Source organism: Urocampus carinirostris, chromosome 7, assembly GCF_059441175.1.
Source record: "Urocampus carinirostris isolate Australia breed hairy pipefish chromosome 7, RoL_Ucar_1.0, whole genome shotgun sequence".
NCBI lineage: Eukaryota > Metazoa > Chordata > Actinopteri > Syngnathiformes > Syngnathidae > Urocampus > Urocampus carinirostris.
Window position 1 is genome coordinate 31,197,612 of NC_142355.1, and position 21,473 is coordinate 31,219,084.

A 21,473-nucleotide genomic window follows, 5' to 3' on the forward strand; every position below is an offset into this window, starting at 1 on the left:
GGGCATGAATAAAAGATAATGGGCCACAGCTGACTCTTCTTCACTCTATGTAATGTCTGTAATGTCACAAACTAAAAGCCTTCCGTAAGATGAAATGGGTGGCAGATTTCCCTCACTCAGAAGCCTGATAACTGCTAACAGGCTAAAGAGAAAAATAAATTGTGCAGCTTTGACTTGAGAGCTAAAAAAGACACTTTGCCTTACAATGCATCCCGCATAAAAAAAGAATACTCAGAAATTGTCAGATTATTGATTTGCAGTAATATGGCATTGGAGTAGGGCCCCAGAATATGGCATCCCTTACCTTAAGATTTTTTCACGTTACAATGTGGACTACAATGTTTTTTCAGGCCCTTGTTACGGCCTTTTCCTACCATATGACATCAACTACAATTTATTTAGCATGCTACAAAATGTGATGAATTTGTGCATATGACAGTACTAAATGGCAGTCTGTTATTGCTCGATATCATATAAAATTGTAATCTGCTAATGTCATGATATTATGCTGATACGCCTTATTTCTTGCTTCATTTAGTGTAAATTTCTGAGAGTTTTGTAAAGACTTACTGCGATACGATACTGTGTTTTTCTATATTTATTAGCTATGGATCTCAAAACTTGCAGTGCAGAGAAACAAAAACATAAAAACTATTAAAACAAAACTTTCGATTATAAAGAAATCCATAAAGGCACACGCATCCTTAGCCTTGCTAAAGAATATGGTTATAACCAATCGACAATGGGAACAAATATTAAGAACAAGGAGGTAATTAAACCAACAAGTTTTGTATGGGAATGACAAATCCTCGCGAGTCGAAGGCTAAAAATCAGATGTATCTTTCCCCCTCTGCATCCACTTACCAACTCCACTGTACCAGCTCAAGACACATCACATGAATGGTAAATTAATATTTTACTATGCATATAAAATTTGAATGTGTTTACCTGAACCCATTAGCTATTTACCGTAGGTTTCTATCCCCCATCATTTCATAATTTCATGTTGCAATTTCCACCTCAGAACAAATAAAAGCCATTTCTCAGAGGTTTAAAGTATTCTATTAAATTCTGTTACAGGGAGGCTAAAGTGCTAACTATTATCTTGGATTGTCATTTTCTCTCTCTTGTATCTGCTCCCAATTGTCAAGGGTCTTGCTTATAGGATATGATCTTGTTAAAAATGTCTGGAATAAGATTTCACAATCATTAATGTCATTGGCGTACGGTTTCTCTTTTTTGCAAGGCATTCTGTGCACGACAGCCTGCCATTTGCCAGGCAAACAATCGCTGCCAGAAACCTTTCAAAAGCTCGATGAGCAAACACTAAATTTTTACTGTACTTAACAGCAACTTAAACACAGACTGAGGACATGTCAGTGACAACAGGGACTGTATCTTTCGGGAAACAGGTTTGTTACAGTTGTCAGATAGGTTTCCTCACCAGTTATTTGACATGACCTTATCACTTTATGCAGTACTCTGTGACCTGCACTAAAGAGGGGAAATTTTACATCTGCCTAACACATCAACACAGTTTGAATATCTGGATGGTGAGTGTTAACAAGGGGATACACACAGAACAAAAGTAATTATTCCGTGTAAAAGCAATCTACCACAACACGAGAAAAAGAAGATAAATATTCAGGAGGGGTGCTAAGCTGTCTCTTTCTCCCCCCAACACAAGCACACAAAAATGACTCACTTCCACTATATCGGAGTTGGTTCTGCTCTCGTGGGGCTCGTTGTACTCGGTGTACTTGAGCAGCACTTTGTCCATGTCTGTGCTGGCGTACTGGAACAGCTTGTTGGAGCTGTTGAAAATGATGAGCGCGATCTCGCAGTCGCACAACACGCTCAGCTCGTAGGCCTTCTTCATCAGGCCGAACTTTCTCTTTGTGAACGTAACCTGAAGGAAAGAGAAACATGACACCCGTTTCATGGAAATTTACAAAACTCGCAACTCAAACAAAATAGAAGCTGAAAAGCTGAACTGACCTATCGTATTTTCTTGACAACAAGGCTCACCTAAACAAAATTTAAGACTGGACCACCAGTGATGTATATGAATCATTAAAATGCATCAGATGTCATCTCATAATCCACAGTGACGGAAAAAAAGTGTAGTCATAATGTCTAATGCCTTTTCGTATGTCCTCTGTATAACTGATTGTCGAGTGTTTGGGATTCATTCGTGCTCATTGCCGCGACGCTGGTCTGATTCCCGTTGCAACCAATGTTTCGCGATGGTGGTCAGCAATATTTTTTGACAAATTAATTGTTGCACAAATACAGTAAAACCTCATGCATAATGCGCAGTTAAACTTGAGTTTTTTGAGAGCTTAGACTGCCTACTTTTACTTTTGATATTAAATAAAGGATAATTTTATTCATATCACACACACCAAAATGAACAAAATTTTACTTTATTGCCTCGCCCGTCTGTTAGCAAGTTGTGCTTATATGCGGCTTGCCAAAAGAATTGACCTAATTAACAAAAATGCACTGAATACAGTTCGTTCTGAAATGGATAAACAGGAAAAATAAAGAGAATAGTGTATTTCACTTGTCCATGTATGTACCACCTCATTGTTTAGTCACAAATTCACTTTAAGTCTTAAGTTTTATGATCGTGACAGACCTTTACTTTAGGCATGCATCTTAACATTAGTCCTATTTAGAAGCGCGACATGACAGCCAACAAGGCATGTCGCCCACTGGACAGGATGGCATAGGTCCAACTACCAACAATTCTCGTTAAGAGGTCAGTGAAGACACTCAAGTCAGCGAGCTGAGTCAGAGGCGTCCATACATTACTGTTGCCGCTGACTCCATATACGGAAAGATATCTGTGGAGCGCAGCACAAGTCTTGCAACTCGAGCCCTCGGATGGGACATCAGGTCATACATCACTCCAGCTGGTAATGTAACCACCCTTCCCCCCAACACCAAAATGCCCCCCAAGCAAAGTGACCATGTCCTGTCTCTTTCCAGTTGAATTTGTGCGATGCAAATGTGACTTTTCATTTCCAGTATAGTAATTTTACAAATCTCCACATTTGTATGCAAAAGTGTGCAATGATTAGTCTATTGTCCGCTCTGTAAGACGCAAAAACTAATAAGGTGCACCCCAAAAATAGTCTTTTGTCATTTATGTTTCATATGTAAGGAACACTGGGATATTAGGTGCATGGAATTAAAGCTACAGAAAGAGCTACATTTTACACACTCGAGCTATATGTTTTAGTATAATGATAACTACTAATATTGCTTACTAAAATCGCAAAACATTCTATGAAATGGGCATCGAACCCAGGTCGTGACTGTTAAAGCCCCGAACCTTATCTGTAGACTACCAGTGGTACAGATGATATTCAAAACGGAGTTATAGTTCATCTCTGTATTACATAATTTTTACTCAAGGTGCTAGAAACAAACTTTAGAGAATATGAAAAAACAAAGTTATCCTGGAATGCATAAATCAACGCAAAAAAAAGCACCACAAGGGAAACAACTCTTTGTTGTGTCTGAAGTGAAATCAGACATTTTATTTATTTTTCAATTTCAATCCAACTTTCTGTTTACTCCATTCTCTTACTTTCATTTCAGGCACTGTGTGTAGAATAGTGTGATATGAGATGAAATGTAATGCCTTTTCGTATGTCATCTTTATCACTGGTAGTGGAGTGGTTAGGTTTTAGCGCTCTCCCCGCCGTGACAGATTCAATTCCCTATGCATACAATGTTTTGCGGTTTTTGGTCAGAGATGTTTTTTGGATTGATCAATTATTGCATAACTACGGTAGTGTTCTATAAAATCTCGTATGGTATCGCATATGAATAAATACTGGAAGCATTTCCAATGTTATCCACCGTATTCCGCGGTTTAGAAAGAGAAATAGCCCCACTCACTCATCTGCCCGTCGTCTGTTTGCTCTCTCAATTAAGCCAAGCGTGGTGTTAAAGGGGCGATTCACATGAGTGGGAAAACTATTAACAAATTGTCCGCTCTTTAGCAGATGAAGGCTGGGCTTTAAGCCACGGAGAAGAGCATGACACAATAACACTGCTGTAAGAGAAGGATGGCTACAGCTCTTTGGGTGATCACAATTTTGTGGTTTTCATTTTGAGTGCATCATTTCAATTCACTATTCAAAATCAGACTCAATAGTGAGTTGTTGCTTACAGCATTACATAACTAATATGTTTAAAGTCGATTTTCTCAACTTTATGAATACATATAACATATTATTTTCGACAAATCAAATTTATTTATTCATGTATAGAATCAGCAGAGGAATAGACCCAAACATCAGATGGGCAAATGGTAAACCACACAGATTATGCTTACTTGAGAGAAAGGATGTCATATTAGTCTCCTAATATGTGGATGGATGAGAGGTGCATTTTCACATTTACGACCAGATTGCATTACTCTTGGAGTAGAGAACAGTGAGAGCTATGAACTACACCCAAAAACATGCTTGCTCTGTCATCCTTGGAATCTGTCCAAATTGGCTATTTCAATCAAAAGAAACTTCTGACGTTATCATGACACTGTGCTCTGACCAACACTAAATGGTGTAGGCTAAATAAACAAATAGATAAAATAAATAACTATCAAGCTTGGCAACAGAGTTAGCATCAGCCATCTGTCTCAGATATTTTCTCTAAATTGGGACTCAATAAATTTCCAAAAAAGGTATGTTAATGTACAAGCCTAAAATTTACCGCAGACTACCAGCGTCAAACCAAAATTAAAATAGGGCTTTCGGTCTTTTGATTCAGTTTAAACTACGGTTATATGCCCTGTTTTTTGGAACATGTAAAACAATTTTGGTGTCTGAGGATTAACTTGTAAAAAAAAATTTCAGTTACATTTGGAAAGTTGTATTTAGTACTTCCAAAATAAAATGTATCATCAGGAATAGTAATCTTTCCTTTAAGGTAATTTCCACCAATTCTCAAGCAGGGGTCACCAAACATCTACCATGAATAAGGACACCGAGTAATTATGTATTATATAAATTATCGACTAATTTGAAAAGAATGTTGGAAAAATTTCTACGGTATTTAAAGGCACTTTTCATGTCAGTGATATTCCATGCCAGTTAGCTAATTTTAAAAACAGTCCACGGGCTATTCAGGTGTACTTAAGCGGCTACCTGAAGCCCGCAGGCACCACGCTGATGACCCACAGGCACCACGCTGATGACTCCTGTTCGACAGTATTTAGAAATTGTAATACACAGATAATCTATAACGCTATGGACCTACACATAAACTTTCAATTAAAGCTTTACTCTAATGTCCCCTCCTTTGTGCACACATATGCAGAAACACAGAATGTTTATGTGCCAGTCAAGGGGTCTATCAATGTCATTTCTCAGAAAGAGGAGCCAAAAGAGACAAGATATCTGGGGCTGTGATTGCAGCTCTGACTGAGCCATAGCGGAAGACACCAGACTTGCTAACACCTTTAGAGGGGTTAGAAGCTGGAAACCTTATTAGAACCTAGTGTCACCCCAGATAGACGACTTTTAGATTGAGAGACACAGATAAATAGAAGAGAATTAAAACAAGAGAGACAAGATACCCTAGCGCTAGCTGGCAGAGGGTCCTAGGCCCTCTGGCTCCTGGAGTGCACACTGCATTGTGGCTGTCTGTCTGGATCATCTATGCTGGAAACAACAAAAGTGCCCTAATGATCTCCATGTGTATAAACAAAGGTGATAAAGTCTGGTCCTGGGTGGGAATGACGATAAAATGGTAAACTGAACTGAATGTGAATTTTGAGTCCATGTCATGCCCAGTTTTCAAAACTCAAATCTTTAAAGTATACACCCACAGAAATCCAAGTTGGAAGAAGTTGAACCTTTTGTTTGTTCTTGGGGTCGAATTCATGAACACTGTGAATAAGAAGAATCAAGCTTTGCAGAGGCTGATGGACAGTCGTTATCTCGCTTTCAAGGGCAATCAGTGTGACAAGCTAGGTTGATGACTGCGATGTTACCTCGTACAGGACCATCACACATCAATTGAAGTACTTTTACTTGAGGATTCAAGCCGCTGTGAAAGGCAGCAGGTAGCCCGAGTATCTTCTTCAAGAATACTTTGAACTTTTCCAACAAAACTCCAACTTTCACTTTCCCACGTCAGAACAATCAGTACATTTACATACACACAAAAACCAGTGCTAGTATTCAGATTATGTCAACCAGTCTGTTTTTGGAGAACCCCCAAAATTCAACCCAAACTCCGCCAAAAATTTAGCATTTTTAAAATTCTCTCTTCCTTAATATAGGACAGAACAAGCTTAAATATGATGAAAAAACCCTACATAAACAATACAAAAAGGGGAAAAAAAACAACAACAATTTGAACGACGCAGCGTCTAAATCACTCTAATGCCTTAAAATTGTTCAGTCCATTTGATTCTAACCATCGTTAAGATGTATTCTGATAATAAAGAATTTTCTCTTTACCAATTGAACACAATATCATCACATTTTGATGGATTATGTAGAAACCACTCACTATTAAAACAATTATTATTGATACTGACTGAATATCCATCTTCTTGGTAATAAAATAGCCCGTGTTTGGGAACACTGAGGTCGATTATTTATTCATAATTTCAATAGCTATTACTTATTTAAATGACTGAATTAATATGTTTAATAACTGAAATATGTTTGTATGGCGCTGTTGGAGAAAAATGAGAGTGATTTGAAACTCTGGGTGCTTATCACCCTCAAAGCTCTAAACCTAACCCCCCGGTCAAAAATATTATAGCGTTTAGCTACATTGGGTCGCCTCCAACGTTAGTGACGTTCGCGTGAATGTCCTAATGAACTCTTTATACAGACAACAAATGCTTTTTTGTTTTTATCACGCCAATCAATATTTCTTAATAAATACATTATACGGTCTGTGATCGCAAAACTCCCAGCACTGAGAAGCATAGGAAAATCAGAGTTTGTGTGAATGTTAAGGCGTGTTATATTTTACAGGGGAGTCAGAATTAGGCCCCTGTGTGTGCATTGCTGCACAGTGACATTTACTCTACATTTCAGTCAGGGGTAGGTCACAAAGGTGGTGAAGAGAAAAAAGACGCCGATTGCGAATGTGAAAAGTATTCGCAAATATGAAAAATGTTTGCGACAGCCCTAACTTTCGCTTTAGTCTGTGACTGCGGAGAGTGCAGAGTGGGGATTTCCTGCTTCAGAGGCTCCCTCCCCGGTTTCTTATCCAATCAGAAGGCACAATGTGGGTGGCGTCAAAGACAGAAGGCAGGAGAGGAAAATTAAGGCTCGGCACGGCTGTTGCTCGGTGTTGTGCTTAATATTGGCTTTATAATAACGCAATATCGATATCCAACCAATTCCCGAATATCTGTGCCGATAATCATCCCACCCGATAATCGGTTGACCTCTAGTCAGAAGTTAAATGCGCAAACAATGACATCCTCCCCTGCTTCATCCTTGTAAACAGAATACAGACGCTCCCCTACGTACAACCGTTTGACTTATGTAAAACGGTAGATCCGAAAAATATCCGGATATTGCTGAAAGTTAGATTTTTTTATTGTGTGCACCTTTTTCTGAGTACAGGACCTTATTGTAGTGCTTCTTTCCGCCTCTACAGGCGCGTGGTGTTGTGTCACCCAGCATCCACCCGGATGTAAAAAAAAATCTCCTTCGTCTGTAAACATACAGTTCTACGTGTACAGAATCTCCAGCACGCTCAGAACTTTGACGCTTTTATTGTTTAATATCTCAAGCATCAGTTCAATATGGTTGGCGTAAAGTGTTAAGAAGAGGGGAGCCGTTTCTTTTGAAATGAAAGTGTAATAAGAAAGCTTGATGCGGTTGAGTAAATGGTCGGAACGCTTTTTTCCGGCCACTTTTTACTACGGAGGATGACCTTTTGAAGCACATCTTCCAAAAGTTACACTTAACCTATTTTTAGTACAAAACAATACAGGTTACTTATACAAGCCTTAAACATACAAAATATAGCACTGAAGCAACTTACGAACAAATTCATCTTACGAACAGTTGTTCGTAATTGGGGCAGCATCTGTACTCATAGATGCTTTGTAAACATTAATAGCCATTTGTATCCAGGCATGAAAATCATTCGGATTGGTCCAAAAATCCATGACCATTGCCTGAGTGTAAAAATCATGAATGGCTACACCCAGTTCAATGTTTTTTTAAATTCATACATTAAAGAACTGAAACGTTAACTAATGAGGTGTTTACTGTTGATTTGTTGGACTTGCAGAAACAGACGGGAGTGAATTCTATCCAGCTCTGCGGGTAGGCTAGACCACAGTAGCCGAGAAGGATGCTGAGCGCCCCACTGACCCGCCCTGTAAATGAGAGGGTGCTGCGGTGCGGCGGCCACTCCTAATTGCTACCAATGACATTACAAAGAAGGGGAGCCCGTCCTACTACCCAAGCTGCGGGAAGGATTTAGGATGACAACCGCTGCCGCCCAGCACTCATGCTGCCTCATCAATTTTCCTGGCCAAAATTGCCGGATGGCATAGGAGACGCGTCTGTAAATATGACAAAGAAATGTCATGGTCTTTGTTGAACTGGATAAGACTTGAGGGAGGAATGTCTCTTTACATCAATGCAAACAAAGACAGGACTAGAGTGTGGATGGAAGTAAGGCACAGGGGAAAGCTGGGATGTAGGTAGGAAGGAAAAAGCATTTTGATGACAGAGACACTTTGGAAATCACATCAGCATCGTACCAAGCACATTAACAGCACTCAGGGCCAAATACAACTGTCAGGCTTTGGACAACTGAAATATTTACATTATATCTGCTTTGATCCAGAAAAAACACAAAGATAAAACCTACTTTTGTATAATCTGCAATATTTTGGTGTGTATTCCTCTGACTATGAGCAACTTGAGTAAATATTATTGATGTAAAAGCCCTGGTTAACGGTATTTCTACTTTAAGTCAAGTCAAATCATGTTTATTTGTATAGCCCTTAATCACAAGGCTTTTTCAGCCCTTTGTTTTTCCTCGTCATCGGCATCAATAATAAATTATTTTGCATGCCCAAAAATGTAAATTTTGCTGTTCTTGTGCGTATATCTGTATGAGTAACATTCCTCATATGTTTCAAAGATTCCTGTACTATTGGTCGACGTCATAAGATGCTTCTCTGCTAATGGTTTGCGTCACGGCATTATGAGGATGCCAATATGCTATTGACTGAAATCCCTCCTACAATGCCTTTTTCTCTCTCTTTTGTCAATTCATAATATTGTGTGCTTCCCAAACACTATACATAGTTAGAAGACAATATAATATTGTATGTTTTATACTATATCCATTAGTTATGGGTCCTTAGACCTGCAATAATGAAAAATGGAGAAGCAAATACATGATAACCATAAAAACAAAGCTTAAAGAAAGAAAGAAATATGGAGAAAGCACACAAAAACACATGCTGGTTTAACATCAGGTGATTGTGCAATTTTGTAATTGTAATCCTGTGCAGTCACTCGAGACATTTTTGTGATTAAGGGCTATATAAATAAATGTGACTTGACTTGACAAATCATTACTCTGGCTAAGTTGCATGGCCATACCGAATAAACAATCAGGACAATAAATAAGAATAAAGAGAGAATTAAAGCAACAATGTATTTTTAGGGCATGACAATCCTCAACAGTGGACATTTTGAGATCTGTTTTAAATTTAAGGAGCAGTACACAATTTGGAATTTGGTAATTTTCTACTGCCAATTCCTGGCTTAGTCATGAACGCTGCGTGCTCACTCAACTCATTAATGATGTGTGTGTAAATACGTGCATCTATTCAAAGCGCTCAAATAACCTCTTTCCAATTTTGGGGAGTTCGGGTAGCCGTTGGGACTGTACTTTCTTCCACCATTTTCATGCTACATTAGATAAATATTTTTTAAAAACATGCAGGGAAGCGCATGACGTCACTTTCCAGCACTGCGCCCCGCCCCCATTCTTTGAACCTAACCTGTTCTGCCCCAAACAGCACTGGTAAAAGATAAAGAGATAGACAGTGAAAAATAAACCATAGTCTCTTTCAACTCAGTTGGGCATTATTAACACATAATAGAGAACATGTTTAACTTTCAACTTTTTAAGGGCACCTCAAAAGAGGCACCCCACCACTTTTAAGTCTGTCGATTCCTCCCCCCTCAACATCCACCCACTAACTCCACTGTATCAGCTCAAGTCACGTCACACCAAAAGTAAATACATTTCATTTTCCCTTAACATGTAAATTAAGTATTAATGACATTTAATCATATACACTTAATTGTAATGTAATTATTAATTTCTGAAAGCTCTTTTGTTACTAATATTCAATATGTATGTACATAGTAAATGATTAACATGGAGTTTGGAACACATTAACCAATAATCATGTTTCTATTTCCACCGCTATACGGTTAATTCACAGAGCAATCACCACCTAAGAAAGGATTCATGTTGTAACCCAGGGGTCTACTGGACAAAGTTCCAGCAACTTTAAATAGAACATTACAAGTCCACGTGGGGAAAACCCCCCCCAAAAAAATATAAACATCAAATCTGTTCCCCCTAATTGAGTGAGTACCTGTCTGTTCCTTTCATCCATTATCCTGGTGATCTGTATCTTCTTCCGCCCCATGGCTCCTCGTCCTTTTCCCCGTCTCCTTGACACTTCACGGACGATATTGGACAATCGACAACACTCATGCACGCACGCATACGCACACACAAACCCACAAATACTTTGCGTCCACCGCTTTTCCTAGCACATTGCGCGAGTCCTTTTTCTGCTATCCGCTCTTTCACTGGTCTGCACGCACCATATGCTCTTCAGCAGTCACCCAGCACAATCTAGAAGAAAAAAAAAAGAAAGAGAAACAGCCATAGTGAGTGAGCGAGGCAGAGAGAGAGAACAGAGTTAACATGACACTCGGTAATGTCTCCTTAGGCACTTCAAAGCACAAGTGTCTTCTGTTCTCAATGTCATTGGGAGTATGAAACCCACATTTTCAGGGCCTTATCTCCTCATGTGAGCCACAGCTGAAGTCAATGAAAGACAGCTTGTGACATGCAGGGAACAAAAACCGACAAATGAATAAAAGTTTTTAAATAAGTAAATGGATGAGTGTCAGTTATGTCAATTTTTCTTGTCATCCCTCAATTTTGAATGACCCCTCTTGTTTTTTTTTAATGCAGTAAATTTTTCAAAAGGAATGTTTTGGCCACTTGTGTGTAAGACTGATAGAAGAATAGAACATGTTTGAGTTGTATTCAGGATTCAGATTCTGTCTGAGCATTTAGAAGAGCCCCATGTTATATGTTATTGCTGATTATAGACCAACGGTCATCGACCTTTTTGACGCTGAGAACTATGTTTTTAAGTGATACGCGCATAGGCCTACCAGTTTGATATGAATTTCTAAAATAACTTAGATTACTAATTTGTTACTAAATTATTATAATGTTATAACAGAGTTGTAATTATTAGAAGGGTTAAAATCAGATCAAACATCAAAAGTCTTGCCCTTTATGAAAGCACTGAGTAATTCATATAAATAAATTATACCATATTTATTCGTGTATAACACACATCTTTTTATATTCACAAGGTTTTAAAGTATTTGTGCAATAATTAATAAGTCAAAAAATATGGCTAACCACGATCACAAAACATTGGAACCAATAGGAATCAAACCCGGGTCGTGGCGGTAGTAAGACCGTAAATCCCAACCACTGGAGCACCAGTAATATAGATGATATACGTCAAGGCATTATTTTTTATCTCATTATCACACTATTCCTTGTCACGGTACCAGAGATGAATTTTAGAAAATGTATAGAAAACAAAAAGTAGTCCTGAAAGGTATAAATAAAGGCAAAAAAGCACGAGGAGGGAGACAATTTACAATAAATTAGAAGAACAGATATTTTTTTGTCATTGTAACATGTGAATTAACCAATGAAATTAACATTCATCTCTGGCGCCGTTAAGAAAAATAGTGTGATGATGCGATAACCCCGAATGCCTTTTCATATGTGACCAATACCACTGGTGGTCCAGTGCTTAGGATTTGGTCTTCCTACCAATGCAACCCGGGTTTTATTACCGTTGCAGCCAAATTCCAAGTTTGACCTGAGACAAGGTGTAAAAAAAATGTAATGCAGATTTTAATCAATTAATAGGAGTGCGCATTATACACCAATAAATATGGTAAGCTAATTTGAAGACGCTGATCATGTCAATGATTTATCATGCCAGTTAGAAATTCAATTTCCTAGAAAGTCAAAATGACCCATCACTGGTGAGCTGTTTTCAGAACAGATTCACTGGATACTCAAGTGTTCTTGCCCACTGGCACCACATTGATGACCCCAGTTTTAACCAACCCAGCTTGCAAACCTCTTATAGGCTCTAACTCTCTGAATTGATTGATGTTAAATTGATTAACTCAGAGAGTGTAGAAATGGAACTATTAAAAGTTTGAACCGCGAGCACAGAAATGTCTATACTCTAGTGGTGTCATCCTTTTGACCTTCCCAAGCTCACAACGATGCCAACTTTGCTCTTAAGATGATGAAGACAGCACCAAGTCCCAGGCTAACATAGGTAAAAGTCTCATGGGTTCGAAGGGCGATCACAAAGGTGAAAGAGGTGGCAGTATACATATCTATAATATGTATAATATATAAAATGTATATAATATATAATATTCTATATATACATTAGTATGTGTGTGTGTGTGTGTGAATGTGTAACTTAGCTACTGTTCCCTTGGGAACATACATGTCCATTATAACTGCCTCAGAATTTATAGCTCCAGACTGTTGGTAAATCAATCACTTATTGTGAGCAAATTCTTAAAAAAAGAAAGAAAGAGAAAAAGAAAAACAATGCCTCCCTTATGAAGACAAATTCAAAAGGTTAGTAACTGTGACAATAACAAGCAGTTTGTAATTGTGAAACAAGAAAGCCAGGGCCACAATTGGCAGGGTCAAAGAAAATGACTACTTTCCAGTGGCACACAGTCATTACGGCTTACAGATGAACAGAAATTATGGTGTCTGGCTTTCTGGATCAGGGATAACCTGAGCGATATCACCCTGTGAAGCAGGTACAATTGTTTGCACGTGCCAGGACAGGGAAAATGTGTCGAAAATTAAACGGAAAAATTAACAATCAAGCGATATATCAAAATAATTATGAAAGACCTATTTTGGCTAAAGATTTCTAGATATGTCCCATAGAGCCATCTTCACCTTAGCTTTGGGCTAAGATTTGTTCAGTGTATGCAAGAAATTGAGAGAGTTGCACACCTGCTGTCTGAATTTTCTCTCTGCTTGTCATTTCACATCTGTGTAAGAGAAATGTCATGGCAGCGTCCATTATGCCTCCAGTCTGGAGCTGTCCTGCTGTGACAGACAGCATAATGATGTGCACATGCTTGCATACTAGATTTTCAGGTATCTCTATTTTAACATTTGGCATTTGGCTAGATTTCCTTGATCAGCCTCCAGAGACACTGATTGCAATATGTAATCATCTTTAGTCGGAACAAGCAAACTGAAACACCTCTGTTACACAGGATCGCGTTACGGAATACAAATGGGGTTTGAAAACAATTACGGGGATCAATATGCCAGGTGACCGGTTATTCATTCATCACCAAACACGTTTCAGGCTGTGCAGTAATCGGAACTATCTGCAAGTGCCTTCGGAACGGATTCTGTTTTGAATGTACATTAGACCCCTGGGATACTACATCCCGGCCTTACAACATTTTCACTTTACAGTCTGGTAGAATCTATTATTGCGGCACCTCTTAATAGAATTTTTTTCCTACTATACAACGTCAACAACAAATTATTGGGCGTGCCCAAAACCTCTGCCAAGCTTGTGCATATGCCAAAAAAACGTCTCGAAGATGCCTGGCTCCTCATGATAGAGGCAATAAAAGGCTGATCTGCTTTTGGTTATCATTATGGTTTAATAAAAATGCCAATATGCTATGGACAGAAATACCTGCCACAATGCCTTTCCGTCTCTCCATTGCGTGTCGGCTATACAATATTGTATTTCCATACTGTTTTTATTCATTACGAGTCCCAAGACTAGTAGTGATGCTAGATGAATTGAATTAATTAATTATCTGGGAACGAATTAGCCAATAATCCTCGCAATTTTACTCATCCACAACTCATTACGGATTATTGTCATATCCTGCGTTTCTAAGGTTTTTATTCTACTGATATCACCTATCACAGGTTCTTTTGAAATGTAATCCCTCCGAAACAAGGATTCACTGTAATCTGAATATTCTGCCGGTGCCATAAAAACAATTGATTTAAAAAATATCGTAAAAGTATAACAAATGACATTCATAGAAATATAACAGGTGGCACAGCCAGGTATCAAACAGAACCTCTTTCTGGCAACAAATCAATAGCAAAAATGTGTATGAAGCTGTCGGTTGGGGCAAAGTTTGAAACCATTATTGGGAGAGGAAATCATAAGAAGTGGAGCCAACATGAGCCTGGCTCATGTTACAACGGATTCCAACTGCTTATCCTCACAATCCAAAGGCAGGCCTCGGGTAGACAAGATTCCCCTTCCTCCCTGTCCACTTCCTGTTATTCTTCTGCAAGTCTGCATGTTCTCCACAGTCAAAGGCAAAAGCCGGAGAGAAGGAAAGGGAGGGACCACCTTGGGGACACCCTTCCCTTCGGAAAACCATTGTGATGATTAGTGTGAGACTAAACAACCACAGAGGGGCTCATCTCTGGTGGCTACACTTTGCTGGACTATTAAGTTTAGTGGAAGGTTGATTAAACACCTTCAGTGCCATCCATGCACAAGCTAGCTTACAATTGGTCAGTGAAGATTTGTTTTCCTTTCCAAACAACTCATCTGGCCGGTTACATAAGAATGGGGTACAGATATGCCTTTGAATAATGTGGTGGAATGCATGTTCACATGGGCTGCAATGATCAGTCAATGTTGTCATCAAAAATTGATAACAGAAATAGTAGACAATGAATTCCATAGTCATTTTCCAAAGGAGTGAGACATCTCTACAAGTATATAATTTCTGCTGAGAGTCGCTCATGCGCAATAGTGCCCCTTTCTCAATTGGTGACAAAAACATACAGAGATGACGCAATTAACATCAAATACTTCAAAAGTTTGGGAGCATTTTAGTCTAGATATGGCCAATAAAAAGTTTACTCCAAAAGTTTGCAAAGCAGACCTTGTATATCATGGCAGTAGCTCGGTGAGAACCAACACTAATAGAGCACATAAGACAGCCAAACGAAATGGAGTCTGACTCGCCTCAATATGATTCAAGAAACGTTCAAGTCAATACGCATATAATGAATATACTAAAATGCACATAGTATTTGTTCGACTGCAGCTAATGAGCTTGTACTTGGTTTTTCGGGGATAAAAGAAATGTTTACTTGATTGTATCTAATTATTTGTTTGTCTACCCAAAAAAAAAATGGACTGAAGTTTATCCTCTTATTATTGTCTCTAGTGACAGAGCACTGCGCCCAACAGGATACAGCATTTTGATGTAATTTTTTGCACGAATCCGCATTGTGTTCAATAAAGGATTTAGTTTTAATCGTACCATATTATATTGTGCTTATCATAATTTTCCTCATAAGTAGATCAACTTAATGAAATATTAATCGTTTTTTGACAAATCGTCTTCGTAGTCGGTGACGATTAAAATAGTCATTAGTTGCAACCCCACTATTATGTTTACTAGGATGTTAATCAAACAGCTTCAGTGACTTTCACAAGCTTACACTTGGTGAATGTAGATCTTTTTTTAGCAAAACTACTCATCTGTCCAGTTACACAAAAATGAGGTACAGATATACATTAGAATTCATATGCATCCAAGAAGCTTTTCCTTTTCTGTATTTTCTGGAGGGAAGCCCACCGACACTGATAAATTCATTCGGTTATTAGTATTGGACAACTGCAAAGGACTTTTCGTATGATGTCAGTTCCTTCTTTTGACTTATTGTGCACTGTTGTTCATTGTTTTTACTATTACATCATTGTTGCTATCGGCTAATCATGTTACTCTTCTTTCGAGTTCCATAAACCATAGGGAAGATCTGTTTTTGTAACGTTGAAGATTAAATAAAAAGAGGACCCCGGAGAGTGCTTCCGGATGGGGAATGGACAATTCTAACAGTATCTGAAGGCTTTTTTCCTTGGTCTCACTGCAAGTTTAAAATCCATTGATGTCTTCTCTCCTTATTTTGAGTGTCAACTAAGTCATAATTTAACACAAATCGATTACATTCATAGGAAAGCCCAAACGAAGCAGAATGAGACAAGTTAACAATATCATGTTGCAGCAATGCAATGGGCCAACATATCCTCTCCACCATCTCCTTGTTCTTGGCTTTCATCAGAAGTTGTCGCACCTGTAAATGGGTTGTTGGCCTGAGGGAAGCAAAGACAAGCCAGCCTGATCCCGCCACACTCTAACCACCGCACCCCACTTCATTTACTCCCCTCCAACCTCCTTTTTGCGAGCTTATCTCCCTCTCCAGTGGTGAAAAGGAAGGATTGTGGCCCCTGCAGCATCACCAGTGTTAATGTCTCCTGATGCTAATCTAGTAGAGGGGGCTGATCCCTCTTCAACAAACAACGGCTACCCGGAGCTTCTTCAATCTTCCTTTTCGATGAGTGAATATTGTGTCTATGTCAGTCCAAACACAGTTTCCACAGCAACTAATGAGAAGTAGTTATATTTAATGCCATTATGAAAGTGCAAAGAACTAAAGGATAAAAAAACGAAGCGTTGGCAAAAAAAAAATCGTTGAAAGGAGTCCAACTAGATAAACCGGCTTGGAAGAGAAATAAAAACTCATTAGTTTTTATGATGAAAAAAGTTTAATTATTTGAGTGTAAAAACTCTTTGTTTACTTTTTTCCACTAGGAACGACAAATATTTTTGTTTTAACACACCACACAGGATAAATGTGGTAATTAGCAGTCATTTGTTTACACGAGACAGTACCGCCCCCTCAAAACCGGATGATTGCAGATATAAAGTGTAATTGTTTGAATGCAGAACAAAATCAAAACAGAGAAAACAGTAGCCCTGCTTTATCACAAAGTACAGTAGATTAGAGATAAAAAAACAAAATAATTCTGAAAATCTATGATTTCAAGAATTTGAAACATATTGTACTATGATGCCCTCACATGTGGAAAAGGAGAGTCTCAATCACTGAGCAAAAAGAAAAACTAATTCTTCCCACATGTATACACAATTATAATGGAATTGTGCACCATCCAAAAAAGCCCCACCCAGTCAAAGGTACATGGTGTTGCTACTTTACTGATTTGCATGGTGCATTTTGTTCTTCATTCTCATTTGCTTAAAAGTATCTTGGCTTCTTCTTTGTGTGATTAGTTATGAATACACGTGAAAAACAACTGGCCCAAAAATGGGCAAACAGGGGAATCTTTTTATTGAATTTATAATAGAACAGTATTTATTGTATAATTGAAAAGAAAACATTTTCGGTTGACTGCATCAAAAACTATTTATTTGAGCACTTGATGATGTTTCATGCTGTTAAAAAAGCAGACTTTTTATTATTGGAGCTTGTTCGCCTGATGGAAAGTATCCGAATTAGATTGGTTTTGATTGCATTGATTAAAAAACACGTACTGTAGATTGTTTATGAGGATGATAAATGTGGCACTCCAGGTTAAATATCTAATAAAATACGTAGAAAAAAAAAAGAAAAATAATTTTAGGATAAATAAGCAATGTTACAAATGATGCGTGTTTACATACATATACATAAAAGTTGTAAGAGCATCGGAAGACCGTGTAACATAAAAATGGACATTACCAGCAACGTTGTGCAAAATATTAGAATAAAATATGAATATACATTTTCTTATGCATAGGCGAGATATTTTACACAGTTTTAGTGTGTCCCTGAATTTAAAAACAACTTTCTAAAGTAGTTAAAGCAGACTCTAACAAGACAGGAAACTTGAAAGTGACACTAAAGGTCACAGCATATCTTCCTCGCCTTACTCGATAAAGTAATACGTATTCTACCCAACCGAAGCCTCAGATAGAGCCTAAAAGAAAAATCAATCAAATGGCGTATAAAAATTTATAGTTGAAAAGGAGAGCGTGACCCGAACCAGCGCACAGGCCCCAAAACTGCAGCCGAGCAGACAGCGAGCGGTTAATCTGCCACCATGACGACGACGGCTCGACCCAACTCTCCAGTGACCCAGCTGTAATCCCTCACTGAATCAATGCAAGTTCAAACAATCCTTCATGCTGCTCGCACCTTGCGCGAACTGGGGAATGGCGAGCCGGGAAGCTACTTATCACCTACAAAATGACATCAAAAGGAATGGAAACCCCTACCAGACGAGGGAGGAAATGTTTCACCCGTGGCCAAATGACAACGCCGTCTGAAAACCATGCAGATCTCAGAATTGCTTACAACAACAAAAGAAATCTAAAAACCATGACAATTACTAACAACTAGGTCCACAATGGTGGGTCGTCGTTGTCAGCAAAAATCTATGGAACGCCAGACACGTTTTTCAAACGACCTGAGAGTCGCTCATGCCCAATAGCGTCTAGAGCTGTCACATAAACATACAATAATGGCAACGTCAACATCAAGTACGCGTACCCAAATATCTAAGTTTAGGGGCATTTGAGCCTGTATACGGCCAATGGAAACACTACTTAGTAAGTCAGAACATTTTAAGAACATTTAAAAAGCACGTTGGACAGTTGAACGAAAACAAATCAGACTCCGCTCAGTAAGATTTAAGAAACATTTGATCGAATACGGTTTTGATGTCAGGATTTTATACGCGTATACTTTGCTCTCAAAGAGAGCATATGCAGGGATCAGAATGGAGATTTTCATTTTCAGCTGAAATAGCCAGGGTCCAGGAATAATTTACTCAATGTAATCCTAAATTTACAAAGGTAATAATAACTATTCAATTACCCAATTAATCATTTCAATAGTTGTGATTAGTGGACTACTTTAATAATCATTAGTTGCAGCCTTACCAACAACTAATAACATGGTACATCAGGAGCGCCAGAGCGCAGACACCTCCATCTCACTCCCGTGCAACTGTCAGGGGAAGGGAGGACTATGCAAGGTGACTTTGACCGAGTGCCCTAGGGTTTCACGAGAAGATGACACTACATTAATTTCATGTCTCTTTTTTAACTGACTAAGTACCACGGAGCAAGGTTTTGGAAAATACAAATGAATGTAGACAAGGTAAAAGAAAGATCATATTATAGTTTGTAAAAAAAAAAAAAACAGTGATTATGCTTGAATTCAAACACTTATATAAAAACTGTAAAATCAAACTCTCCAGATCGATACGCTTTTTAGTGATGCTAATTTAAAAGTTTCATACTCAATTCTTCCACAGTTTAATTTTGTTTCTCCGTCTGCTGATCAGGTTGATGAATATTAAAATTAAATCTCCAATCTGCTTTAAAATTTGAGTTTTTAACATTCGGGTTGCCAAATCGAGTTAAAGCTTGTAAGCTTTAATTTTTGACAGCACTTCTGTGCAGGCAGTGGGTAATGTAGATTTAAATTGAGAGCAGGTGCCACCAAATTAAAAGCTTTCACCCCCGATTTCTTCCACCATTCAATTCTATATCATCGCTTGCACTCGATTACAGTAAAATTCGGACTATAAGCCACGACTTTTTTACCAAGCTTTCAACCCTGCGGCTTATGCAATTATGCGGCTAATTTATGCATTATAATTTATTTTCTAACGGCTGCCAGATTTTGTTGGAAACCTGCTGACTTGATTGCTTTCAAAGTTAAAACTTCCAATTTGCTTTAATTCTTAAGGCAACACTTTAAACCAGATTTAAGTTAATGCTTTGCTTTACTGTAGGCAAGATGTGGGCACTTTTTATATTTTAGTAAAAGCAGGTTGCAGTAGTGTAAACATGGCAGCCCCCAAAGATAGGAAAAAAAGAAGGAATTAATACTCCCACAAACCCAACATTCGATTAAATATAATAAATATGAAAAAATAACTTTTTGACTTGACATCCACTTTGAAAAATAAAAATGCAGGTTTATGTTAGAAATACAAAATACTAATCATAGTAGTGTAGATCTGTGAATATTTTATTTTATACGTCCTGTGTTTTTCAGGGATTTCCAACAAAAAGTATGAAATTACTAATTACAAAATAATTTGGTGCATGACGTTTTACTGATAATACCATTAAAACAGACACAAAAAAATTTGAGGTGAGCCGAGCCGGTTTTCTATATAGAGTTGTCCTCTTGGGTGCGACCAATAAGGGGCGGTGACGTTTTTCATGACAACAACCTAATGACCAGCCACCAGAGCAGACAAGTCGGTGTCATTTTTAAGGACTTTTAAAAAAAAAAAGATTCATCATTTATTGCATGTTATATGGAGTTAGGCTGCCAAGAAACATGGCAACTTCACACAATATTTAGGCATTTTCCTGACCTTGAAAACACATTAAAATTGATGCATTTTGAAGTACCTGTAAGAACCCCGTGTTTCAAAATATTGATAAGAAAAATGTTCAATCTAAAATGTTGTCTGGCATACTTCCTGTGTCGATATCAGGTGAAAGTGATATTCTAAGAGTTACAAGTAGTAAAGAGGGCTATGGTAGACAGAAACAAGGCTAAAAGCAGCATCCCGCAGCAGTGCCATCCTACCTCAGAGGTAGTGTGTGTGGCTTGTGTAGTAATATAATTACTGCTGGGACACTTCTATTCCCAATGATCCATTTGTGTCAGTCAGGTTCTTGTGGCCCCAGCCAATAAATGCCTTTTCAGTTTCTCAAGGATAAAGCGATGACCCTCTCCCAACAGTAGGATCCATTTCACGTGGAAGACGCTTCGTTCGTTCTCAAGGTAAATCCCTCGGCGGAAACTTTTACCAGACTACCGGATGGCAACTTCTTTGATGCGACGGCGGGGTGATGATTTATGTCTCATTAAAAATGAATGCAAATGAGAAGTCGGACGCAAAGCACAGCTTGTATAGTTTCCTGGTTTGCCCCACTTTCTGTCGCTTTTAAACAACCACACAAAGCCAAGCATCTGGTTTTCTTCTAAACAAATGGGGGATCATCTCGAACCTCTCGAACCTCTTTAAGCCACAGATCAACAGTAAACTCTACGGTCTATGCCGTATCCGTCTGTCACAGGATACCAGTGATTTTTACTTCTCTCAAATTGCATCTCAAAAAAGGAATAAAAATCAGTTATTGGTCTAAATTATCTAAATGTGCATCAACTTGGGAGCAAAATAAGCATCTGTAAATGTTGACATTTAGCTATACAGTTTTTGGACAACACGGCTATGTACACAACTTAGA

The 21,473-nt window shown here is 38.3% G+C and overlaps 1 protein-coding gene across 4 annotated transcripts in view; it reads right to left on the reverse strand.

The window, feature by feature from the left end:
• The window catches only part of mef2aa (myocyte enhancer factor 2aa), a 92,703-nt gene that overhangs the window by 48,342 nt on the left and 22,888 nt on the right, over positions 1-21,473 (reverse strand). For all 4 annotated transcript variants that reach the window (XM_088340558.1, XM_088340559.1, XM_088340556.1 and 1 more), the window contains 2 exons: positions 10,631-10,896; positions 1,706-1,909 (listed from right to left, as the gene is read on the reverse strand). In XM_088340558.1, the coding sequence (XP_088196684.1) occupies positions 1,706-1,909; positions 10,631-10,684 (258 nt within the window). In that variant the 5' untranslated portion in view covers positions 10,685-10,896. The remainder of the gene's footprint in view (positions 1-1,705; positions 1,910-10,630; positions 10,897-21,473) is intronic.